The sequence below is a fragment of the Leuciscus leuciscus genome, assembly GCF_965113295.1.
Source record: "Leuciscus leuciscus genome assembly, chromosome: 7".
NCBI classification, from domain to species: Eukaryota; Metazoa; Chordata; class Actinopteri; order Cypriniformes; family Leuciscidae; genus Leuciscus; species Leuciscus leuciscus.
The window spans coordinates 37,860,353-37,886,164 of record NC_138731.1 but is presented as its reverse complement, the minus strand read 5'-3'; the positions used below and the strand labels follow the sequence as shown (position 1 = coordinate 37,886,164).

General features: G+C 37.0%; 1 protein-coding gene across 1 annotated transcript in view; it reads left to right on the top strand.

The window, feature by feature from the left end:
* Nucleotides 1-24,344, top strand: part of col5a2a (collagen, type V, alpha 2a) — a 31,383-nt gene extending 7,039 nt beyond the window's left edge. Inside the window, exons 2-54 of the mRNA XM_082176663.1 lie at nucleotides 6,601-6,816; nucleotides 6,925-6,941; nucleotides 7,053-7,085; nucleotides 7,181-7,213; nucleotides 7,650-7,703; nucleotides 7,810-7,896; nucleotides 8,013-8,090; nucleotides 9,006-9,050; nucleotides 9,151-9,204; nucleotides 9,905-9,958; nucleotides 10,049-10,102; nucleotides 10,189-10,242; nucleotides 11,329-11,382; nucleotides 11,577-11,621; nucleotides 11,747-11,800; nucleotides 11,904-11,948; nucleotides 12,043-12,096; nucleotides 12,233-12,331; nucleotides 12,461-12,505; nucleotides 12,587-12,685; nucleotides 13,844-13,897; nucleotides 14,088-14,195; nucleotides 14,297-14,350; nucleotides 14,427-14,525; nucleotides 14,641-14,694; nucleotides 14,789-14,887; nucleotides 14,971-15,024; nucleotides 15,416-15,469; nucleotides 15,562-15,615; nucleotides 15,708-15,761; nucleotides 15,869-15,913; nucleotides 16,002-16,100; nucleotides 16,433-16,540; nucleotides 16,636-16,689; nucleotides 17,150-17,203; nucleotides 17,291-17,344; nucleotides 17,441-17,494; nucleotides 17,651-17,758; nucleotides 17,853-17,906; nucleotides 17,985-18,038; nucleotides 18,133-18,294; nucleotides 18,374-18,481; nucleotides 18,691-18,798; nucleotides 18,877-18,930; nucleotides 19,020-19,127; nucleotides 19,220-19,273; nucleotides 19,390-19,497; nucleotides 19,635-19,688; nucleotides 19,771-19,878; nucleotides 19,953-20,259; nucleotides 21,108-21,289; nucleotides 21,440-21,682; nucleotides 23,161-24,344. Coding sequence (XP_082032789.1) covers nucleotides 6,601-6,816; nucleotides 6,925-6,941; nucleotides 7,053-7,085; nucleotides 7,181-7,213; nucleotides 7,650-7,703; nucleotides 7,810-7,896; nucleotides 8,013-8,090; nucleotides 9,006-9,050; nucleotides 9,151-9,204; nucleotides 9,905-9,958; nucleotides 10,049-10,102; nucleotides 10,189-10,242; nucleotides 11,329-11,382; nucleotides 11,577-11,621; nucleotides 11,747-11,800; nucleotides 11,904-11,948; nucleotides 12,043-12,096; nucleotides 12,233-12,331; nucleotides 12,461-12,505; nucleotides 12,587-12,685; nucleotides 13,844-13,897; nucleotides 14,088-14,195; nucleotides 14,297-14,350; nucleotides 14,427-14,525; nucleotides 14,641-14,694; nucleotides 14,789-14,887; nucleotides 14,971-15,024; nucleotides 15,416-15,469; nucleotides 15,562-15,615; nucleotides 15,708-15,761; nucleotides 15,869-15,913; nucleotides 16,002-16,100; nucleotides 16,433-16,540; nucleotides 16,636-16,689; nucleotides 17,150-17,203; nucleotides 17,291-17,344; nucleotides 17,441-17,494; nucleotides 17,651-17,758; nucleotides 17,853-17,906; nucleotides 17,985-18,038; nucleotides 18,133-18,294; nucleotides 18,374-18,481; nucleotides 18,691-18,798; nucleotides 18,877-18,930; nucleotides 19,020-19,127; nucleotides 19,220-19,273; nucleotides 19,390-19,497; nucleotides 19,635-19,688; nucleotides 19,771-19,878; nucleotides 19,953-20,259; nucleotides 21,108-21,289; nucleotides 21,440-21,682; nucleotides 23,161-23,307 — 4,385 coding nt within the window. The 3' untranslated portion in view covers nucleotides 23,308-24,344. The remainder of the gene's footprint in view (nucleotides 1-6,600; nucleotides 6,817-6,924; nucleotides 6,942-7,052; nucleotides 7,086-7,180; nucleotides 7,214-7,649; nucleotides 7,704-7,809; nucleotides 7,897-8,012; nucleotides 8,091-9,005; nucleotides 9,051-9,150; nucleotides 9,205-9,904; nucleotides 9,959-10,048; nucleotides 10,103-10,188; nucleotides 10,243-11,328; nucleotides 11,383-11,576; nucleotides 11,622-11,746; nucleotides 11,801-11,903; nucleotides 11,949-12,042; nucleotides 12,097-12,232; nucleotides 12,332-12,460; nucleotides 12,506-12,586; nucleotides 12,686-13,843; nucleotides 13,898-14,087; nucleotides 14,196-14,296; nucleotides 14,351-14,426; nucleotides 14,526-14,640; nucleotides 14,695-14,788; nucleotides 14,888-14,970; nucleotides 15,025-15,415; nucleotides 15,470-15,561; nucleotides 15,616-15,707; nucleotides 15,762-15,868; nucleotides 15,914-16,001; nucleotides 16,101-16,432; nucleotides 16,541-16,635; nucleotides 16,690-17,149; nucleotides 17,204-17,290; nucleotides 17,345-17,440; nucleotides 17,495-17,650; nucleotides 17,759-17,852; nucleotides 17,907-17,984; nucleotides 18,039-18,132; nucleotides 18,295-18,373; nucleotides 18,482-18,690; nucleotides 18,799-18,876; nucleotides 18,931-19,019; nucleotides 19,128-19,219; nucleotides 19,274-19,389; nucleotides 19,498-19,634; nucleotides 19,689-19,770; nucleotides 19,879-19,952; nucleotides 20,260-21,107; nucleotides 21,290-21,439; nucleotides 21,683-23,160) is intronic.
* Nucleotides 24,345-25,812: the final 1,468 nt, after the last annotated feature.

Genomic DNA, 25,812 nt, shown 5'->3' with positions numbered 1-25,812 from the left:
TTCAATATTTAACCTGCTGTTTAATCTAAGATTTTATGCTCGATTAGGGTTGATTAAGACTTGCCAATTTAACTTTCATAGGCTCTATATGAACATTTTTTAATAATATAAAATTAATATATTTGAATAAATATTTTACAGTATTTTGTATCTCTAAACAAAATTAGACAGTATATTAATTTTGTTTTTGTATTGTAAAGTATTTCTAGGTATAGATTGCTGGTCAAACGATTAGGATTGTTGAAATTACTCTGCGGTTAATCACTTATTTCCGGACCAGTATTCTCACAAAACACTGCAGTCAAACCAGCTGCTCATGACTAATCAGACATGTTCAAAAGCTCTAAGGAGAAGAACTCTATAACCATGGAATCATGAAAAGGAGATAAAGCCAGACTCTCTTGTCTATTTCTCATCTAATCGACAATGAGTCTACTGTTTCCTATTTTCTAATTTGAGTTTGAAAAGATTCACTTAGTCCATCTGTTTACTTTCATTTATAAAACTAGATCAAACAGAAATACATTAAATAAAACCTAAAATCTGCGGTAACAAGTTTTTTTCGACAGTCCACTTTAGACATTCCACTAACTATAAGTAACTTTGCAACATGTCAACTTTACCAGTCATTATAGAACTGTCTGCTTAATATCTGCTAACACTTAATAATTTTGATGGTCCCCCATCTACTACCCCCATTCTACTAACCGAACCCTAACACCTAACCCTAACCTAACAGTCAGTCTACTACTAATGAGAGTTAGTTGACATGTAGTTGCAAAGTTACTTATAGTTAGTAGAATGTCTAAAGTGGACCATCGAAATAATGTGTAACCAAATCTGTTTCCAGTCAGTACTTTGTGTTTCTGTTAAATTTATGATATTATTATACATGCTGGATGAGTTTGCAATACAATATACTACTAATGAGAGTTAGTTGACATGTAGTTGCAAAGTTACTTATAGTTAGTAGAATGTCTAAAGTGGACAGTCGAAATAATGTGTAACCAAATCTGTTTCCAGTCAATACTTTGTGTTTCTGTTAAATTTGTGATATTATTATACATGCTGGATGAGTTTGCAATACAATATTAAGTACATATGTTAAAAGTTAAAACACGGCCAACCAGTATCAGTCCATATAATTTATGGCCTTTGCAAGAACTGACCTTTGAGCGAACCTTTTGACCATTCAAAACGTCATTCTTTAAAAAGATACAAGACGCCATAAACTTCAAAGGTTTCCAGAGCAAGTGGGATGCCTTCTAGTGGAGCAGTCTGCAGTCTCACTTTTATGAGATTAAGAACATGTCCATTACAACCGATTTCAAATATCTACAACAGACATATTGGGATTTCTGAATTCTGACTTGTGATGCAGCCTGAATAATAATCACACAGTGTTTGTTCATTGGCCAGAGGAGAACTAGCCCCCTGACTGAGCCAGGTTTCTCCCAAGGTTTTTATTCTCCATTCTGTCACCTGATGGAGTTTTGGTTCCTTGCCACTGCCGGCTCTGGCTTGCTTAGTTGGGAACACTTCATATTCAACAATATTATTGATCTGACTGTACGGACGCTGTAGAATGAGAACTGAACTGAGCTGGATGATGACATCCTTTTTTGCAGAACTGCTTTATAGATGAAATGAACTAATTTAATAATTAATTATCTTTACAAAGGAACTGAACCAACACTGAACTGACTTCAGCTGAACTAAAATGCATAATTCTCCCTGTTGTCACTGTAAAACTGCTTTGAAACAATCTGTATAAAATGCTATAAAAATAAAGGTGACTTGACTTGACTTATTCATCACATCTGATCCAAGTGTTTATTTTGATCTCAATTTCATGCCCAAAGAGAAACAAAATCCAGAGATACTATTGAAATATGTATTGCAATATGCATTTCAAGTTTAAAGTTGATTCTAATGACAAAGTTTGAAGCTTAAGTTAATCCAAGGTAGAGAAAAAGAAAAAGGGGAAAGAGGCTGATCTGAAATGGAAGTACCACAGTGTGGGGTCACATGAAGTAAATGTTTATATAAATCCACTCCGCTGATGCATTGAGGTTCTCTATCCAAAACAGTGTAATGTAAGCTAGAATCATGACAGACCAGCTGTGGAAGCTCTGCAAGCTCTCACAACATCCAAACAAAGCAAAGAGGAGGAAACACACTACGAAAAGAAACATAAGGGAGGGATTTTTCCAATCTCTGGAAAAAGGGTTGTTCCTCACAGGATGCACAAAGATAAAAATAATAATATTAATGAAATCCACAGCCTGGAAAAAAAAAAGAGAAATTTTTTCTCTTATACGAATGATGAATCATTAATATTGTAAATGCAGACATGTGGGGCAGTCATGGCCTAGTGGTTAGGGAGTTGAACTGGTAACCCAAAGGTTGCTGGTTCGATTCCAGAACCGGTGGGAAATGACTGAGGTGCCCTTGAGCAAGGCACCTTACCCCTAATTGCTCCCCGGGCGCCACACAAAGGCTGCCCGCTGCTCTGGGTGTGTGTATCCACGTTTGCAGTGTGTGTGTGTTAACTACTCACTACTCTGCTCCTAATGTGTGTGCATTAACTTGGATGGGTTAAATGCAGAGGTCAAATTCCAAGTATGGGTTACCATACTTGGCCGTCACGTGTCACTGTCACTGTGTTAAACACGCTGTGGTTCATAATTATTTTTTTAACTGCCCTGATGTTTCCCTCCTGATGCATGAAGGCTAGGAGAGCAATGAGTAGGCCTATGTCAGGTCATGAGATTTTGTTGATCTCAGCCAAGAATGTGACTGGTATTGACCTGCATAAATTAAAAATCTTGCCTGAAACTCACACAGAGACACATTTACCCTTCAACGTCTGAACATATATTAAGTTTGTGTAAAAAGTGCAGGAGTTCAAATTGTGTACATATTAAAAGTTAAGAAATCTATCTATCTATCTATCTATCTATCTATCTATCTATCTATCTATCTATCTATCTATCTATCTATCTATCTATCTGTCTGTCTGTCTGTCTGTCTGTCTGTCTGTCTGTCTGTCTGTCTGTCTGTCTGTCTGTCTGTCTGTCTGTCTGTCTGTCTGTCTGTCTGTCTGTCTGTCTGTCTGTCTGTCTATCTATCTATCTATCATCTATCATCTATCAATCTATCTATCTAAACAGAACAGTCATTTTAAATGGCTTTTTTTCTTTTTTGTTAAAGCTAAATAACAATATGCCATGAACCGTTTTTGCAAATTTTCATAAATGTATTTTCAGCAAAGACATGTATCTATTCCAGGCCTCCATATACTGAAAATCCAAGCTTTGTTTCTAGCCAAGTGTATTATGACACCATAAATTTCATGATTTCTCAGACATGTGGTAAAAGCTGTGTAAAAAGACTGGGAGACATGTTAAAATATTGTAGATGTATATGTAGATGGAAACGTTTTTTGTATGTCATTTATTCTAGGAAAACTTATTTTACAATGTGTTTTTTTTTTTTGTAGTAAGAGCATTAACATTTTTTAGTTAATTCCAAAGAATAGGTTGCTTTTGAAATGATGTGTTAATAAGGATAGAAGTTAAGATTAAACAAGTTAAATATGGAAATTAATTCATTAAGGACTAGTGGTAAGAGTTTTAGAGCACAGTGTGATGTGGCAATCAAATTATGCAGTCCAAAAAAAAAAAAAAATTATTCTGGCCCACGTTTCTCACCGCACATCATCGACAGCACAAAAAAGAAAAAAAGTGGAAGACATGTCCAAACAAGGAAACCATGTTTCCTTCTACAAACGAGGTTGTTCTCCCTAGACTGAAACCAGTGTGACTCCTCATTTGTATCTCAGTAAAGGGTTGTCACAAGGACATAGAGTCAAGGCTTGAATAATCATAGGCTTCTCACAGTCACTTTGAGGTCTATATGTCTGGAGTGACAGTCTAAATTACAATGTAGACAAATCACCAACATCCCATTTTCACACAGATTCTTCTTCAAAAAGAGGGAGTTGTGTGTGAACTGCGGGGAACACTATCAGTTAATTACAAGAGAGGTCAGAGGTCTTTGAAACACACAATTTATTTGTGTCATTGACTTTTAAAAAGCAGGACTGGAGACCTTTTAAAGTTTCCCTGGAGTTTGAATGCACCTTATCTGGTTTAACTGTTAAACAAATGCTTCCTTTATGGAAAAAAAGCATTTTCCTGGAATGTGTGATTACCGTACATCTGCATTCATCAATGAAGTTCTTACAATCATCATATAATCAAATTATCATTTAACATTGCCCGGTGTTCAGAAACTCTTACATTTATTGAATAAAAGACTGCTCTCTCACACACATAAACTCATACTTGGTGTTGGAAAGACAGACTCAGATGAGTCACTGTTTCCATAAGGTCATTTTCTAACCCTTACAGCCTTGTTCCAACAACAAAGTCCCTGAACACAGCAAGTTAAAAGTATTTCCACATAAACCAAAGGAAAATGCATGTGATTTATATTAGTTAAACTCCCACAATGCAGTATCTTGGTGGAGATGTAAATTGTATTCCATTGTTTTCCTAGACCGTTCCTACGGAAGCCTTAGCATTTAGTAGGGAACCACAGACTTTAGCTGACATGGAGTAATGCTGAGCATGTTCAGTGTGGTCAGGTCAGGCCAGACTGGAAGACTGGTGGAAAATGTACGTCAGAAGTCCACAAAGGACCATGGTTTTGCTATCATCATCACTAGGGGATTTGAAGCGTTGCTGTAGAAAGTGCAGAGTCTGCAATAAATTAGCTTCCCGAGGGAAAGAGTGAGCTTTCTCTTCACCTTTAATGGTAAGGTTTTCAGGGGTGGCTTGAGAAAGATTGTTCTCCTCCCATAAATTTGTAATTGCTCAAACACATTTTCAATGAAATATTCACTGGGGACACAGGGACAGTTCCAGCTGTATTGACTAAAATTCTTACCACTGAATCATTTTATTACGCTATGCGTATGGACTATCTGGATTGCATCTGCTTTTTCAAATGTTTTGTAATTCCATTTATTTCTTTGAATGCCATGGACTGGGACAATGGAAAAGTGCTTTTTATGTGCAAAACTGCTAGACTACTATGCTATTATTCACACATTAAATGTGACTATAACATTGTTGTTATGCAGCAGATATATAAACAAGATATATAAACAAAATTTGACTAGCTTGTTCTTATGTTTTTTAACCTCCAACAATATATATCCATCTCCAAATCCTGCTCTACTTCCAATCCGCAATTATCACATATTCAGGCCTGGAATGATACAAAGAGTGAAATTTACTGAATATATCAGCCTGAGCACTAGTCTACATTTACATATAAACTAGAATGTTTGCTGGTGTGTTCTTTGAGGTTGTCAGCAGCTGTGCGGTCAGAAAAATCTCTCTCTTTTCATTGGCATCCTTCCCTGAGACATTCATTCCCTCTGGTCAAAAAAAAATTATCAGCAATTTACAATCTGCTTCATTAATTTATGATATGTTTATTCATTAGCTTGTGCACGCACTTTTGGCATGCTCACATTCAGAATTTAATGGTTGTGTCTCCCCTTAAGCTATAAGGTTTAGTCACATTTGATCTGCATCCCAGAGTCAATACAGAGATCATTCCTTATGAGTTGCCTATAGTGCTAAAAAAGTTGACATCTTTACCTACTTTCTTGCTACAGTATGTAGGTTTTGGAGATCCTTGTCTGTATAGATTATAGTATTACAGTATATTGAGATACATTCATAGTTCTTACTATTTTAACCCACTTTCTCACATGGCGGGGTACAAAAACATCTTCTTCAGAGTGAAGTTTTCAGGTGAGCAGAGAAATACCAAAAGGTTTCATTGAATGGAGCTCAAGGGTGCCACCTGGTGTATTGGTGTTACAGCAGCAAACTGCATTCCTAAATGTAAACCAAATGTTTGCCACAGCTGTTCTGCAAAGTTCTTGTAATTAATTGCTTGAAAAAGGGTGCTAGGACATTGTTTATTATAAATATTTGAACTTTATTTCAATAATAGGGTGAATAGCACACTGCTGGAAACAGTATGTATGAATCAGACTTAGTGGAGAGCATTAGTTCATGACTTCCCACAAGAGCCTTTCTAAAAGACAAGGGATCACTTTTTCCAGTAATTCCCAGCCACTTTCTCAGGGTATAGTAAATTCTTCTGTCTGGCCTTCTGGACTAGTTGCATGGCATGACACACATAATCAGGTGATTCCGTGACTGCCTTTTCCAATTTTAAAAGTATGATTCTAAACATTTTATCAAATACAGAATGAAAAAATATGAAGAATCAATAAAAAATTCAGGCTTTTAATTGAGCATATTTGAATTTGGAAAAAAATATGGCTTGAAAAAGACATTTTAAAAGAAAGTTATTGTATTTTGTTAATGCATTTAGAAAAATAGCTATAATAATACATGTCTAACCTAATTAAAGACATGTCATATAAGCTGATTATATTATTAACACACACACACACACACACACACACACACACACACACACACACACACACACACGCACGCATATCTATATGCATTATTTATATAGCTTTTACCTTCTTTTTGCTTGTAGAGGATGAGTTGAGCTGTACAGAGAACGGGCAGGTGTACACAAACAGAGACATCTGGAAACCTGAACCATGCAGGATCTGTGTTTGTGACAGTGGGACCATCTTGTGCGATGAGGTGCAATGTGATGAAGTGTCTAACTGTGGAAAGGTAGTAATCCCAGTAGGAGAGTGCTGTCCTGTTTGTGACACAACACATGACAGTGGCAATGGCAGACCAGGTGAGGATGAGCACCACAAAAACCCAAAAACAAATTCATTTAAAGAATCTGTAGTGTTCTGAAATGTAAGTACAGATAAACAACAACTATTTTTTTCTTTTTTGTCAGCGGGCAGAGTTGCCAAGGTAACCTATATAGTTACACTCAGCACTGCCAATATTCAGTTATTTATTTAAAGTGTAAATATACATAAAAAGTGACTTCCGGTAACACATTTTCACTATTCTTGATTTCAGGGTCAGAAAGGGGAACCTGGAGATGTCCCACATGTATGTTTGAATGAACATTTACCTTACATTTGAAGATGAGGATGTATATATGTTTATAGTTTGTAAATAATACAAAAATTCCATCTCGATTTCAGGTTGTTGGATTAAGAGGTCGTCCTGGACCGATGGTGAGCTTTCCTCCATTGACTTTTGTCCTGATCACTATTAAAAAAAAAGGATAAATCAAACAGATCCAATTATACAATTAAACATATAGTAAAATAATCCAGTGTTTTCATGCTTGTCACATATACAGCATCTAGTGGTTTACTTGCTATATGTTTTCTGATGTCTGGACACTAGATGGGGACAGAGCACAGCTCTGTGTATTTCCATACACTGGTTTGGTCTTTATTTGAACATATTTTTAAGTAATCATGTTGGTAAATCATGTTGAAACCTTCTAAACTAACTATTCATAACTCATCTGATGAACTTACAGTCAAAACTTTATGTGTACGACTATGACAAGACCTTGCACAAACTAACGCAATTAGTGCTAATGCTATAAAGACAGTTTTTGTTTACCTTAATTATGTTTTTACTATTATTATTATTATATAGGGGCCTCCAGGAGCACCAGGATATAGAGGAGACAGCGGAGCGAAAGGTCGACCTGTAAGAAACTGCTAATTAATTTCGAAATGTGATTAAAGATGTGAAATATTGTGTAATATTATTGTAATGTTATGTGTTTTTAGCGTGATTTTAATGTCTCTTGTAGGGTCTCAGAGGTCCCCCAGGATTTGATGGAGAACCCGGTATTCCAGGACAGCCAGGAGAGCCAGGGCCCCCAGGACATACCCCAGGAGTGAGTGTTACCAGACTGATTAAGACAGAATATGAAAAACAGAGGATCAAGCAACAGCTAACAAAGTGTTACAGCAGTTACAGAATAAATAAAGCCTCATGTCCTCTGTTACTTAGGGTGAGTTGTCTTCTCATATGGCCGGGGGATTTGCTGACAAAACAGGAGCTCAGCATGCTATGATGCCTGGAGTTCGGGTAAGTGGAGATTCTGTAATTTAAACAAAACAACAAAAAATAATTATAAAAATTAAAAATTACAAAAATGGCTGCCCACTGCTCCGGATGTGTGTGTCCACAGTTTGCAGTGTGTGTGTGTTCACTAATCACTACTCCTAATGTGTATGACAAATTCTGAGTATGTGTTACCATACTTGGCCTTCATGTGTCACTCAAGTTACTTTGTTTTTCCATTTATTGACTGACACCTCTTCTGTCCCCATGTTGAGAGAAATCAGATGCAGAGGTGTGCTGTAAACATGATGGTTATTTAGTTCTAGACTAAATGTGAGCATGCATTTACTCTTCTCACTTGCACAAAAGCAGATTCAGTATTCCTCAAAATGAATAAAAACTGTGAAATGCAAACTCAGAATATTACACGAACCTGCAATAATAAACATGTTAAATAATATACTTGCTGTATTTAATATCACTTTATTAACTAATGTATTTGCTGCTGACCTTCGTTGATCCCATTAAACTATACTAATAAGCAAAATGACTTTAAATAAATATCACATCTGTGTACCTTTTTTATTGCTGGAGTAAGATGCCCAGGTGAGAGAACGCAATGCAAAAAAAAAAGTAACATTACTTTCCATAAAAAGTAACCGAGTAACACAATTAGTTAAAAGCAATATTGTAACGCATTACTTTTAAAAGTAACTTTCCCCAACACTGCATATAAGCCACTCAGAAATGAGAAACATTACAAGAACTGTATCATACTTGATTTACTGCAAAGTTGAGTTCAAACGAGCAAACTAGAGTAGTACATAATGAGACCATTGTATCATTTGATTTGGGTGCTGTGTTGTGCCACATTGCACAAAACGTGCTGTTTCTGAAGCAGTCTGTGATTGTTCCAGTAACAAAGCTATTTTTCAATAGGGTGAGGCTGGAACAAGGGGACCACCTGGGCCAAATGGGTCACCAGTAAGTATTTATTTGATAAGAAATCTTTTTTACACATATCTGGTCCAAAGAATATTACTTCCAGCAGTTGCATATTTCAAGTTTATACAATTTCCTTTAGGGGCCAGCAGGACCACAAGGATCTCCAGGCGATGTAGGAGATCCAGGGCAAATGGTGAGGGAACATGATTATTTGTGTACTGTCTCTGAAGACTTCATAATTTACCGGGGAAGTCTGTCCCACACTCTTTATTTAAGTGCAAACATCAACCAGGATAAACTCAAAAACGACTGGTTATTTGCAAACTGCAGGCAATTTTCATGGCTCATTTTTTAAAGGGGAACCACAACTTTGGATATTCACATTCTCAAAGAATTTGTTGTAGCGGTTTTATACATGTACTTATAATTCTTTTCCCACCATTTAGTGCTTTAATTTATCTTGTTAGCAAATTGTAACCTTTAGGAAAACGTATACTTAGATCACAGATCCGATTAGTAATTTGATACATGAATTATCAACATAAGCTGATGCACAGAAGTCAGCAGGAACTATACTTTGCAGATTATTGTTAATTAAAGTGACTTAATAGATAGTTTTGCATTATTTAAGAATTAAATATACAACAAAACTCTGAGGGTGTGCACCAGTTTTTGAGCATGAGATCATGAGAATGACTAATATAGCTGAATTACCCCCATCAGTGCTGCAGATTCACCCTTTATAAATTCCAAAATTAAATTGTTTAAGCCTCCTTACAAAAATGATTCTGGTGTTAATGAATTGTTTATTTACTAAAAGAGCAGTTAATCTGTACAATGCATCGTTTTTATGTTTTAATCAACTTTTGGTAATTACTCTCTTCATTGTGTAGGGTGGCACTGGCCAGAGAGGGCCAGAGGGTCCTCCAGGGAAGCCTGGTGAAGATGTGAGTACTCTATGCCATCATCATGGGCATCCTCACAACAATGTGGAAAAAAGTAAAGAGGATCTGAAATGGAATTTTCTATTGTCATAGGGAGATCCAGGGACTCCAGGAAGTGCAGGAGAAATGGGATTTCCTGGATCTGCGGTAATATTTGGCATTGTTCACTAGCAGCTTTTATCATTGAATGGTGGTTGCATTTACATGTATGTTTAAATAACTTTTGTGTTCAGGGAGCAAGAGGATTTCCAGGGACACCGGGGCCTCCAGGCTTAAAGGGTCACAGAGTGAGTAAATTCTTAATCTCTAGGCCCCATTTAAGATTGCATACGGTGGGGTCCAAAATTCTGACTTTATATTGAAAGGTTACACTTTATTTAGCAGTATGTGTACTTACAGTGTAATTACATTGTAGTTACCACACAAAAAAAAGTACTGGTAATATAAGGTAACTACATGGGTTAAGGTTAGGTTTAGGAATAGGTTCAGGTTTACCTACCCAGTTATTGTAGTTGCTATAATAAGGACATGGTATGTACATGCGGAACAGGACTGTAAAAATAAAATGCTTCCTTACAGGTCACTAATCAAATAAGCTAATGTGTGACATTGACCAGTTGAACTTATTTTGTATTAAATTAGAAAAGAATAGTCACACTTTAGTTTAGGGTCGAATTCTCACTATTAACTAACTATTAACTACGGATTTTGCCTCAATAAACTCCCACTTACTGCTTATTAATAGTTAGTAAGGTAGTCGTTATGTTGAGGTATTGGGTAGGATTTAGGAATGTAAAATATGGTCATGCCGAATAAGGCATTGATATGTGCTTTATAAGTACTAATAAACAAACAATATCCTAGTAATATGCATGCTAATAAGCAAGTTAACAGTGAGAATGGGACCCTAAACTAGAGTGTTACCAAAAGAATACAAAGTAGAAGCATTGATTTATATGCTCTTTCAAAATCATATACCACTTTTGTCAAGTGTTAGAATCTCATTCTCTTGGTCTGTAGATCTTTTATTGAGTTTGCTTAAATGATCAAAACATCGTTGTTTTGGAATTACTTACAGATCATCCATCAGGCCATCAGTTTTGTCTTGAATGCTCATGCCACATGAAACACCTGCAAGCCAGACAGTCAGATTTCACACACAGAATGTTAAAAAAACTAAATCATGTTTGTAATTGCAGCTTATTTTGCACAAGCACCAACCAATTATTGTTCACTTGGTTGAGAAAAAAAAAAACGTTGCAGAATGTACAAAGAATGATTTTCAAGTTCAAAATTGTATTCCTATTGTTTATTTTAGGTTTGTAGATGGAGTGTACCAAAACATAATCATGTTATTTCCTTTCATAATTCAGGGGCACCAAGGTCCACTTGGTATTAAAGGAGAACGTGGAGCTGTGGGATCAAAGGTTCAGTTTTTGCAAATATAAAATTAATTTCATTATGAAGTAGCCTCTCACTTATAGCTTAGCTTTTAAAACCGCAGACTGTATTTGAGTACTTCACAGTTGTCTATACACACTCATATTAAATGTGATTGTATTAACCATTTCATGTTTCTAAGTACATTCACCATATATTATATTATTTATTATTATTTTAGGGTGAATCTGGTGGACCCGGTGCAATGGGTGCCCCTGGTCCTATGGTAAGAAGACTGCAACACAATACAATACAAACTTCAGTTAAACAAAAATCATTATTGATGTTTATTGCCACAAATGCTTCTGGTTTATTTCCAATAAAAGTAAAATGGCCTGTTGTTAAATGCAGGGTCCCAGGGGAATGTCAGGAGAAAGAGGACGTCCAGGCCCTAGTGGCACACCGGTGAGGGCAAAAACATTGTGATAACATTCTTCAGATGACTTAAGTCAGAGCTGTATTGGTTTTCTTATTATTCTTAACACTATTAGTATCTTTTGAATTTCAGGGTATGCGTGGTGCTCAAGGAAATGTTGGAAAACCAGGTCCAATGGTAAAACATTTTAATCAACCAAAAGATAAAGTGTGAAATACCAAGCAACTGCAAACCTAATGATGCTAATTTCTAACTGTTTAATTGTTTTAAGGGTCCTTTGGGAATTAATGGTGCCCCAGGGTATCCCGGTACTCCAGGCATGAAGGTTGGCATTGAGACTCTATACATGTGTTTTTTTTTTATACTTTATGAAGTATATATGTAGCTACCAATGATACCTTTATATATTTCAATAAACGTTGGTAAATCTGGTATTAAAAAGGAATATAATTGCTTTGCAGGGTCAACCAGGACCTACAGGTGTGAGGGGACCAGAGGGACCACAGGGACAGAGAGGAGAGACAGGACATCAAGGCAGATCTGGACCAACTGGACTACAAGTATGTTTGTGATACTCATTTTGTACACCAGTACATGATCACAAATACTTTTATTTATTATTTATTTTATTTATTTATCTATTTTTGTTAATCTGTAATGCAAATTAAACATGATTCTGAATTTTTCAGGGGCCTATGGGCACTGACGGTGGTCCAGGTTCCAAAGGGCCAGTGGTATGTTATGATTTTAAATGTTAAAATATTATGCATTTCGAATGCAGATATTGGGAACTGAAAAAATATTATTTTCTCCAGGGAGTTGCTGGTCCTCAGGGTCCTGTTGGTCTGCTTGGTCCAACTGGGCCACCAGGACCTCAGGGAAGCACTGGACAGCCTGGGATCAAAGGTCAAGGGGTAAGGCATTCTTCATTCACATTGTGGCATGTTTCTTTTATGGACTGAAGATTTGTTGTGTTCATATTACATAAATCATATTTGGGTGATTCTATAATTGCAGGTACATTTGGTGTGGTGTCCAAAGTCAGTTTTTTCAAATAGTTTTTTATTTATTTATTATTATTTTAATAATCTGTTACTCATTGTTATGGATCACAAGATGTTACAGGCTATAATATAATATTTTCTTATATAGTTGAAAATCATGATTTTTTGTTGTCCGAATTAGTCTGTGTATTTTTCCATCATGTATAATCATGTGTAATCAAAAAAAAAAAATTCATTTTTTTAATTTTATTTATTAATTTTATTTTATAAAAGCCCTAAATTTAGTAATTTTCCTAATTCTACAACATTAAATTGTTTAAAAATAACTTTTATCTTGTGTGTCCATAAATCTTGCGTCAATTCTGTTACCGTACCATACTTTGCCTTTAAATTGGTGGAATTGTCTCCCACAACTATATATATACAGGAAATTATGTCCCTTTCCCTCACTGATAAGATCTGAAGCACTGAAAGGTATGTGTGCTCTCTCTGAGAAATTATTTTAATCTAAAAAGTTCTTACACCAAGAGTTATTTTGTAAAACGTCAAAGTTCCACAATATCAAAAGGAAACCCGAATTTTTCACTGATCACACAGTGGGTTGTTTAAAAGTCTTCTAATCCTGATTTCATTAGTGCCATGTGCTCTTAGCATTTATGCTAGCAATAGGAGATTTTGGTTAAAAAGTTTAATATTACCAAGGTAGAGTAACAATGTTGACATTATGTAACAGAATAGACAGTAATAAAGTTGACAAACAATACTATACAGAAATCTTTTTTTTTTTCTTTTTTTTGTTAAAAGTAAAAGAAGGAATTAACTTGTGTTTGCCAAGCACTGCATTATTAAAATTGAATATGTTTTCAATAAGATGGAAATAATTTGAAACTAACTTTTTGAAATGCAAAATGTATCTCTACTATAGATTCTCTTCCCAATTATAGATTTTATCTCCAATTATAGAATCACTCCATCATATATATGTACTATTTGTGCCCTAAAATGTCTCTGGAAACTAATGATTTAAAACTGATGTCCAATCAGCCTTTTGTTTTGTTTTGTGTTTAGGGAGATGTAGGTGTTCCTGGATTTAAAGGAGAGGCTGGACCTAAAGGAGAACCTGTAAGTTTTGGTTGATGATAGTGTAAACCTATATAATGGTTTCCCCCAATTTTTTGAAGTTAATGGTGAAGTATATGCAATTTGTGCACCACCTCATCAAATGCATTACAAAACTTTTCTAACTAGTAAAAAACTAGTTAGACTATTTTTAAACTATTTTTTTTAAAGACACAAATTACCTTTGTCATAGGGTCCACCAGGATCACAGGGAGTAATTGGACCCCAGGGAGAGGAAGGAAAACGTGGAACCAGAGGAGATCCTGGTTCTGTTGGCCCTATTGGACCTGTTGGCGAGAGAGTGAGTCTAGTTTTCCTTTTATTGCCTATGCTATAGCAAACTGACGTGAATATAACTGCAAAACCAACTCTGTTTTCATGGGGTTTTATTGTCTAATTTAGGGGGCACCTGGAAACCGAGGCTTCCCTGGTCAAGATGGCTTACAGGGTCCAAAGGTAATTAGAGACTATTAACTAGTTGAATATAATTGGCTGAATAATGAAATAATCCTTTTGTTTCTACTCATCTAAGGGTGCACAAGGTGACCGTGGAATTACAGGAACCTCTGGCCCTAAAGGCTCCACTGGAGATCCAGGGAGAACAGGTGAACCAGGTCTACCAGGCGCAAGAGTAAGTTAAATTTGTAATGCGATGTATCTTTATAATAGAAAAGTTGAGGGCAGAATGCAATAACTCCTCCTTCAAATACAGCTCTAATTAGTTTTTTGCATCCTCTTTCTCTCAGGGTTTGACAGGGACACCTGGAGTTCAGGGTGCCGAAGGAAAGCCAGGACCACTGGTACATTTATCTGATGTTTTCCATTCATAGCTGGAATTAAATATCCACATTTTTAACAGCAAATAAAGAAATATTTCCATTCACCTTTCTACAGGGTGGTCCAGGTGAGGATGGGCGGCCAGGGCCTGCAGGGTCAACTGGAACAAGAGGCCCTCCCGGAACTATGGGACCAATAGGCCCAAAGGGTTTTAGCGTGAGTAGAATTTTCATTAATTTATTAATTTATTGCTTATATGTTCAAAACTTATTTTCAAACTAATTTTAACAATATTTTAGGGGGATCCAGGAAAGGCAGGTGAGCAGGGATCTGCTGGAGTTCCTGGGCAGAGGGTGAGTAACAGCAGTTGCTCGCAGTAATCACTGTTGTAATTATATAAAGCAAGAATTACTATTACTATTATTCATACATAGTTAATAGTAAAAAATAAATAAATAAAACATAAAGCATTAAACACGAGTGCATGACCTTGCTACAAACATTCTGGAGAAACATTTTGTACCTTCCAGACAATACAATCATACAGAATTACTTTTGGCTTTGCAACACCCAAGTCAACTGCATAGCAACATGGCAACAAAAAAAAAGTCTCAGAACATCCAAGCAACCACATTGCGACGTTAGCTCTGTAACATAATTGCAGTTTTTTTTATGGCCAAGCGCCACTAATATTTTAAAATTCTCAAAATTTACATCTTCTCTTCAACTTTGACTTTTTCGCAGGGCCTACCTGGGAAAGATGGAGAAGTAGGCCCGGCTGGTCCACCAGGTCCACATGTAAGTGTGCTATTTTGTCTCGTTATTGTATTTACAGTTAGAAAGTACAATTAGAGTCCAATCTATTTTTAATTTTATTTCATGATTTTCAGGGTACAGCAGGTGAGAGAGGCGAACAGGGACCTCCCGGAATGCATGGTTTCCAGGTGCTTGATCAATTACTATTTAATCATTCAAAATTATTATTTTCTTTCTTGTTATTTAGCTCTTTTATAATATGTCCTTACTTGTTTCTCAGGGTTTGCCGGGCCCAGCAGGTGCTCCTGGAGAGGGAGGAAAACCTGGTGATCAGGTACAGTTAGTTCAACACATATCAAATGACAAAGTCTTGGGAAAAAATATGACAAAAAAGGGACAAATAGCATAAAATTGTGCTAATTACCTCTTTCTCTTTTCAAGGGCATCCCTGGTGAGCTCGGCCCTGTAGGCCAAATTGGGCCAAGGGTAAGTTCTAGTTTTACCTGTCACTTCTGTAAACACACGTTGTTGATGTCAAGACATGTATTTAATGGTCAGTCTATGCATTTAACAGGGTGAACGTGGAATTCCAGGAGAGAGAGGAGAGCTGGGATCTGCTGGTCTGCCTGGAGCCAAAGGTATCCCAGGAGCACCTGGCCCTGATGGTCCAAAGGTAGAACTAAATGCTGTTTAAGTGTTTATTGTCAGTAATGAGACTTTATTTGTTTCAATTATTTCACAATAATATGGCCACAGATTTCAATGGGAAGTGTTTGTTTTAACAATCTAATGGATGAGTCAAAATTATTTTCTGTGGTGATCAGCAACATCCCCGATTGTTGATGGAGCTTTACTTACTGTATATTGAAAACAGAATATACCTTTAGAAATAAGCACATTTCATTTGTTTTACTATGCAGGTGAACTTATAATCCTGACATATGTAATTAAGATAATATTTTTTATTAATGCTTTAAAATGTTCATTCTGTTGAATTTTTTGTAGGGTAGCCCTGGGCCTACTGGTACGTTGGGTGATCCAGGCCCTCCTGGTCTGCAGGGAATGCCAGGTGAAAGAGGGATCTCTGGCCCACCTGGTCCAAAAGGAGACAGAGTGAGTAGTAATGCAGTTGGTTTTACAGTGTGTACATAGATATTTGCACAGTGTTGTTGTTTTTTTATTTAAATTACCTCTTCCCACACATTTAGGGCGCCATTGGAGAGAAAGGATCAGAGGGAACTCCAGGAAGTGACGGTGCAAGGGTAATTACCATCGAGCATTATCAAATTTTTAAAAGATCTTAATTATTCTCAGCTGATGGGTTGCAAGTCATTCTGATAGTGCCATGGACAAACAATAAAAACGAAATGAAATGAATAAAATGAATGAGCTATGATAATAGACAATTTTGACTATTCTTATTTAGATGTAATTTTGATTATTTCTCTTCGGCAAAACTAGTTGACAACCACTGCTTTAATTTATCTCTCTGTGATTTTCAGTGAATTATATTTGAAAGGAACATTTCAAGACTGACAAAAATTGAGAGAAAGCATAAGCCTCAGTATGACGCTAAACAAAATTTCAACAGAGAATGACCTGTACAAGACTTGTTCAAGCAGGCCCGATCACAGATGCACACACAAAAAAGATTCTTTATAACTCATGCTTGATATGCATGAAAGGATAATCTCATAATGACATTTTGCCTTTCTCATGTAGGGCTTGACAGGCCCAGTTGGCCCCTCAGGACCGGCTGGTCCAAGTGGTGAAAAGGTACATGGCATCATATTACTGTCTATATTTTAATGCAATATTGTTTTCTTTTAAGGACCACTTAATTCTAACAAAGTATTTTAACAGGGAGAACCAGGCCCTAAGGGACCACCTGGACCTCAAGGATCAAGAGCAATGCCAGTGAGTTGATATTTGACACTCAAATACAGAAGTCAACAATGTTTCAAATTAGCTGAACATTTTTATTTATTAACAAATATTTGTGCTAATACCAAGGGATCCCGTGGTGAACCTGGACCAATAGGTGCTGTAGGCTTTGTTGGACCACCTGTAAGTAGAAATTTTGAAATCTAACTGAAAACTCACGATAGTTTGATATGATATGCTCTAAGTTTTTTTCAGTTAAATAATACAAAACTATCTATTAAGTCACTTTAGTTAAGTGAGTAAACCGGCTCTGAACATGGTACACTTTCAAAACAACAGGGTATTGATGGTCAGCCTGGTGTGAAAGGACCACCAGGGGAGCCTGGACAAAAGGGTGATGCTGGATCTCCTGGCCCTCAAGGGTTGTCTGGTCCTCCAGGACCACAGGTGATCAAATACTTGCATAAAAGTTATTTTTTTAAGGAGATGCTATGAAGATGCTAGTAAATTAATAATCTCCCTCTAATATGTGTGACTACAGGGTAAATTTGGTGTGGCTGGACCAAAGGGTGGTAGAGGAACACAGGGCGCACCTGTAAGTGTAGCTGTAATAACAATTACTGTATAATGGATTTTGAATGACTAGTCAGTTAACATACATCATACTGTTTAGGGCCCAACAGGTTTCCCTGGATCAGCTGGAAGAGTTGGCCCACCTGGTCCAACGGTATGTTGCATGGACTACAGAAGTTTACAATTACAAATCAGAAATTAAGAAAACTCTAAACATTTTTCAAACCCTTAAGTATTTGTTTTTTTAGGGTCCTCTTGGTGAGCCAGGTCCACTTGGTCTTCCTGGAAAAGAGGGTCCACCTGGTCTTCGAGGAGACCATGGACCCCCAGGACGCCAGGGAGAGAGAGGTCCCCCGGGGCCTGCTGGAGGCCCTGGAGACAAAGGAGATTCTGGAGAAGATGGACCACCGGTAAGGGCACCAGTCGTTTTTCTACTAAAATACTAAATGTAAAAACAAGAACCAGAATCTTAACTGTTATTTCCATTAGGGACCTGATGGTCCACCAGGTCCTGCTGGAACAACAGGGCAAAGAGGAATTGTAGGCCTTCCTGGTCAAAGAGGAGAACGTGGAATGCCGGGACTCCCTGGACCAGCTGTTAGTATCCATTAAAAACATTCTGCATTATTAAAGAAAATGGCTAGTTGTTCCATGCTAAAATATTAAATAAATATTGAATAGAAATTGAGTTTTGCCTCAGGTAATAGTTTACTGTTCTCAGTGGTGTATATATTAAATGACATCTGAGATAACTTCATTTTTATAAGACCTCCTCTAATCTGCTTGCTCACGACTGACTCATGTAGGGTCCTCCAGGAAAACAGGGCACATCAGGAGCCCCAGGAGACAAAGGACCTTCTGGCCCAGTTGGGGTGCCTGGCGCTAATGGACCTCGGGGGGATCCTGGACCCGATGTAAAATAAATTTAATATAATGGTTACATAAATATACCACTTATTTAATACAATGCTAATGCAAATTTTTATCATTAGGGACCCGCTGGATCTGATGGCCCACCAGGAAAGGAAGGTGTCATAGGAGCCCAGGTGAGACCCAAAAACATCAAATGACCCACGTCTGAATCTTTAATTCAAGTTGTTTGAGCAAATCTTACAGAGTTGCTTAATTTTTAAAGGGTGATCGAGGAGATCCAGGCCCAGAGGGTTTGATTGGATCTGTAGGACAACCTGGTTCCCCCGGTCCTGTTGGTGCATCTGGAGGCATTGGAAAGAGAGGAGAGGCTGTAGGTCTCATAATTTCTTTATATTTAATGTATACTATAATGACATCTCTAAAGCATTTTTGACTTACGTTTTTTTCACACTGTTTTATCAGGGATCAAAAGGGCCCTCTGGCCCTCCAGGTCCTGCTGGAAAACGAGGACTCATAGTAAGAAATCTATTACATAACACAATATGACATAATTAGAAAGGCTTTATTTACCATGAAGTTGCTGATAAAAAAAACACCACAACTGCTCCTTAATTTCCAACTATCTATGTAAGGGACCGCAAGGACCAAGAGGAGATAAGGGAGATCTGGGTGACCATGGAGAAAGAGGACAGAAGGGTCACAGAGGATTTGCAGGCTTACAAGGTCTTCCTGGACCACCTGTAAGTTATAACAAAGAGAAAGGTTTTTCAAAGTGTGCATCATCTGTACCCAGTCTATAAATAATTGAATATATAATATCAAGCAATATAAAGGTTTCTTTCCCCATTATAACCTTTTACATTTACTTCATTTTTAGGGCACAACTGGAGAACAAGGAGCCCCAGGCATTGTTGGTCCAAGCGGACCAAGGGTATGTGATCAACTTGTTTAATGTGAGTGATTTACAACTAGTCAAAAGGTGACTGATGTCAATGAAATAATTTGTCTCACAGGGACCTCCCGGGCCCTCTGGGCCACCTGGAAAGGAAGGGTACGTTGGACAGCCGGGACCTATGGGACCTCCTGGTTCAAGAGGGACTAGTGGTGATATTGGACCAGAGGCAAGTAAAACTTTCATGCCATCTCACATAGTATTACAACTTAGATGCCCACTTATTTTTGGCATCATCCTTAGGGACCTCCTGGAGAACCTGGCCCACCTGGCGTTCCCGGATCTCCTGGACCTCCCACTGCAGCTATGGAAGATTTCTTTGGTGGGCCTCAAGATTATGATGCTGGTCCTCCTCCCCCGGAGTTCAGTGAGGATGAGGCTCTTCCCAAGAGTAACTCTACAGGCATGTTCCAAGCTGATCCTGGAGTTCAGGCTACTTTGAAGGCTCTGAGCAGCCAGATTGATAGCATGCGAAGCCCTGACGGTAGTAGAAAGCATCCTGCCAGAACTTGTGAGGACTTGAAACAATGCTACCCTCAAAAAAAGAGTGGTAAGTTAATAGTATTGCACAGGCATGTAATTCATTATAAGCAACTGTATGAAGTAGGCCACTGACTTAGTAAAGTCTCAGTGGCCTACATATACCAACTGAGGCTCATTAGAAATGCGGGCCTGTTATTTATTGGGTATTAATTGAGTTCATATTCAGTGTTTCTTAAAAAGTTTACAAATACATAAAGCACACATACATACAGACACACATATTGGGTTTCCATTTTATGGGGACTTTCCATAGAAATAATGATTTTTATACTGGACATTCAGTCCCCTAACTGATGGATTTTAACAACTTGATCTAATGAATATTTTTTGTGTATTTCATTTTTTTTTTTTAAGTGGTTAGCTTTGGGGATAGGCTGAATGTATGTGTAAAAATTTGAAGGAACTCTTAATACTAATGCAATTAATGTCTCATAAAGGTTGGTTTAAAGCACTTAAAGTCCCCCTGGGGTGCAAATCAAGCACGTTGTTGTTTATGTCTTTCACAGGAAAAAACTTTAAAATATGTTATTTTGGTGATCATAGATGAGTTTTAAGGCATACAATTATTGACTACAGGGGGACTTTTAAAAAAAGTTGTTAAAAGTTGTTAAAAATAAGCAATAACTCTTTATCTATGAGCTAACTGAACAATAATAATTTGTTAATTACAGTGACAATGAATTAAGAACTCAGTGTTTGTATACAGTCTATTAATGTATTAACTAGTTTATAAACTATTAATTAACTATAGTTTGCAAATGATTTGTAAATACTTTATTACTGTATACTTATTATAAAGTGTTACAGATACTGGTCAAATCAAACATCCCCAAATGTTTCATCTCTGCATCATAGGTGAATACTGGGTGGACCCAAACCAGGGCAGTGCAGAGGACGCCATTAAAGTTCATTGCAATATGGACACTGGAGAGACATGCATCTCAGCAATCCCCTCCAGCATCCCTCGGAAGTCATGGTGGAGTTCCCCAGGGAAAAAACCTGTGTGGTTTGGAGCCAATATGAATGGAGGAACATATGTAAGCACGTTTAGCCACTCCTATGAAAATTATATTTTAATCATGTAATTAGTGTAATTACTCAATTAGATCAATTACTGCTATAAGATAACATTATGTGGCAAGAAAAACTGTACGTGCCTGTTATTTATTTCTTGTGTCTTTGTGAAGTTCACTTACGGGAACAAAGACCAGCCAGCCAACACTGTCACAGTTCAGATGACTTTCATCCGTCTGCTCTCCAAAGAGGCATCACAAACGATCACTTACCACTGCAAGAACACTGTGGGCTACAAGGATGAATCATCTGGAAACCTCAAGAAAGCAGTCATCCTCAAAGCTGCAAATGATCTAGAGCTCAAAGCTGAGGGAAATAACCGCTTTAGATACACTGTCCTTGAGGACAGCTGCTCAGTAAGTACACTGCAGAACATCATTTGTATAAAGGCATAAGCCCTTTTTCAAAACCTACGTTGTCTTGCTCTCCACTGCCTACATTTTCTAAAGCCCCGTTCACACCGCCCGCTAGTCTCTGTACTGTGAGTGACAGTGAGTCGCTTGTGGGCATTCCCAATTCTGTCGTTCTAATGTTATTGGAAGACTGCACGTCTGTCCATATCTATAGAAAATACAATTACAAGTGACATATTGGCCTACAACTAAGATATAATTCTAATTTGACTAGGAATTAGACTTACAAGAATTAAATGTAGTGTTCTGCTGTTGGAGAGTGTTGTTATATTAACCACAGCAGTGCTCAGTGCATTACATCATTAACTAGATTAACGATCGATTTATTAACTAATTAAACTCACTCATACTGTCAAAAATGACTAAAACGTCATTCGAATTTGACAATTAATACGTTTTCTTGTCCCTAATAATCAACATAATGCAGGAGAAACTGTAATATGAACTGCAGCGGTGCTAAACTTGCATCATATAAACAACACACAGACTATCAATGTATGAATCAAACTCACTTTTCCATGCATCATTTTATTATATCCATGAATGTGGTTATAGTCAAATCATAAAACAGTAGCCTAGAAATCTAGACGCACCCTAGCGGCAGCAAATGTAATTTGCAGCCAGTGTCGTCTAGCAACTCTCCGTTGGCTTGCGAGCTGGAAAAACCAAACTCTAGTCAGGCCAATCAAATCGTGTATAGAGTCGTTGGGCGGGCTTAACATAATGACAGCAGAGTTGTGACGGTTCTGCGTGAATTCCCTGCTACTTGAAAATAAAGAAGATGGCTGCTGCTGCTGCTGGCGAACAGTCTTCACTCCTATTGGTTGTCGCTAGCGAAATTAGCTTCTCATTTGCATAAAGTTGACATTTCTGAACTTGTGTTGCTTGTCTCGCATCGCTTGACACGCCTACATTATGTCGCCAACGTTCACTGTTGCTCGTGTCGCCAGCGCTTCATTGAAAATGAATGGGATTGTGTCGCTTTTTTGCTGCGTGTCGCTGGTGGAGTGAACGGGGCTTTAGGCATCCTAACTCAAATTTGAGCCTTGTAAGTGAGGACAGGATTTAAGACACTCTGCATAGACAGCAACCCAGCATCAAAACAAGTAGCACTAGTTTATATTAGCCTGTTGCTAAGCTAACAAAACATTAAATACATAGATAGCCTAAGAATTCTTTGGAAGTAATACTGCCTTATAATTTATCCAAAAATAGGTTATAGTTATGCTGCTTACCTTCTGGAATATCTTTCATATCAGGAACTATGTAGACAGTTTGCAAGGTTTTGGAACAGAGCCATAGAAAGTTGAGAGAGATTTAACACAAATGCACATACAGTATCAGTACTACAGTCCATAAGATACCTCATAACATTACAAGTGCCCCCATACAAACCTTAATGAATGTTTTTCTCTTCACAGCAAGCAAATGGTAAGTGGGGCAAGACAGTGTTTGAATACAGGACCCAGAAAACAGCAAGACTACCTATTGTGGATATTGCACCTGTGGACATTGGAGGTTCAGACCAGGAGTTTGGTATTGATGTCGGACCTGTGTGCTTCTTGTAAATCAAGGAGTAGCGACGCATTGAAGAGAATCCTGAGACTCTTAAAGCGACTGCTGACGAGATCAGCCTTGTACATACAGAGCATTGGACTTTTCTGGCCCTTTAGCTAGATATTTATTGTGCCTTCCAAGCGTTTCAAGAAAACAACCGCTCCACAAGGTTTTTATAGAATGGTCCCCTGAAAAAAGAAATTCAATTCATCTGGATTTTTATACTACAAGACTATCCATCAACTGCTGTTTTAAATTGACATCGCCATTGCAAGCAATAGAGTAATGACGCTACACACTGTACCAACACTATTTGCAATTAAAATGATCTGGATTTGCCTGTTTTCATTAAAGTATGTTTTTTTTTTTATTATTATTATTTTTACAAACAAAAATGGTGCTATAGAGGAAGTTTACATTCAGTTGAGTATTTTTTGACTCCCATAACTGCACTCTTGAACATTCACCTTGTAATTACTTTCAAACCGAATTTACAATTAAAGATGAAAACATTTATTCATTACTGCAAGCTACCTCGTTTCTATAAACTGGCGAAAGTTGACAACAGTACGTGAGACTGGTTGTATTTCTCTAATCAAAAGATACAAAGCAGGGTAAGGAAATGCAAATAAAATTAAATGCATCCGAGACTGCTTTGTTAAAAGGTGCATTATTATTTCTCTTTCCCAAAATAAAAACCAAGTATCTAAGTATACCACAAGTGCAGTGCAGGAATTATATCTTTCCTCTAGTGACCTAAAAGTAGCTCTTGCATTAGTTTTATGTTTTGAAGGCTTTTGCAAAGGTAAAAGGCACAATGTAGTAAAATGCTGGAGCAGTTAAATAAATTAGAGCAGTATTGACAATTTTTATGATGTCATATTTTCTAAAGCATGCAGGTATACCTATCATTCTTGCGCTTTTTCTTCTTTTATTATTATTTTATTCTATTTTAAAACTCTTTTAAGCCATTTGGAATGGCTTTGAAGCTAATCTCATGTATTTGCTTTGCAAATTAAACATATGCTCAGTAGCATTTACCATTTTATTGAATCAATTTTTCTTCCTCTTTTCAAAATGCTTGTTTCTTTACTCACCTTTTAAGCATGAAAATATATTTTTTATGAATAAAAATGTAAGATACTGCTTTGCTTCATTATATCGAAGCTGCTAGAGTGATTTATTTGTGCAATTTTGTTAAAATTTGTCGGAATGTTTTTATTTTGATTAGGTTTTTTTTTTTAGTTTTTTTTGCTTTGAGCAAATAAGAAATGGCAGGGATAATACTAGTTAATTTTTTTTTTTTTGTAAAAATCATTTAAGTATAATTCTCAGATCAGAACGATACATATCTAGGATCACGGGGACTGCTTTGTTTAATTAAAAGTGTTTAGGGAGGAGCAAAAAAACATGGCTATTTAAAGGTGCAATAGGTGATCTCGAAAATGCTAACTTTAGCCTGCTAGCATTGAAAGTATACAATCCCAGCCTCCCTGCAAATCGCCGTCCTAAAACAATTGAACGCGCACAGACCAGAAGCGAGATTACCAGAGACAACGTTATTGGATTACATCATGCGTCATTCACCAGTGAGAAATCTTTAGAGTACAGTGAGTTGTTGTTGTTTGTCTGCCATTCTCGCTCTGTCTGCACAGCGTACGTGAATGCGCTTATAATGTATAATGTCTGCATGAACAGGCTGCGCAGTGGTATGCAATTCACACGTTGACTGATAGGGAACACGTTATTACATTCGGACCGAATGGAATGATTGAACGAACATTTTTTGGTCCACAGACAATCTATATTTATAACATTTAGACCGCTTAACATAGTGGTTGCTATCAGGATATGAGGAGAACTTCAACCAGCATAACAACAAATGTTTCTATAGAGAATCACCTATTGCACCTTTAATTAACATGAAGTGTGCATTTATGAATCCAGTTTGAATGTTATTATGCCTTGTATATGTTCTTCAGATAGACTTTCTACAGGTTTCTACAACAATTGCACTGTTTGAAATATCTTGGTGCAGAACGATTACGAAAGGAAAAACACTTTTGTTGAACATTCAAAAAATGGGAAAGAGCAGCAATTTGAGAAGAATGTGGTGCTTTTCTGAAAGACACACTGATGAACAGCACACAAAACAATACATAATTGAGCCAAATTACATTTTGAATTTGAAAAAGTGGGGCGGAAACCCACATTTTAAACTTTTTATGCTAATTTTAAGAGTATATTTTAAACAAATTCAAAAGTGTGTACTGAAAATGAATGGTGCTCAAGTGTATAATGATTATTTTACTGTAATATTACAATTTCTTTACATTGTAATTTCTGATTTCTATAAAATATCTTCCACTTGAAATAAATTACTTAAACACTATAGCACGTGAGTGACAATTTGATGAGCCACCAATAAAAACTAAAACATTTCATACATATTTTTATATATTAAATGCAGGTAAAGGTTTAAGACAGACATGTTACAAAACAACTTACACAGAGAA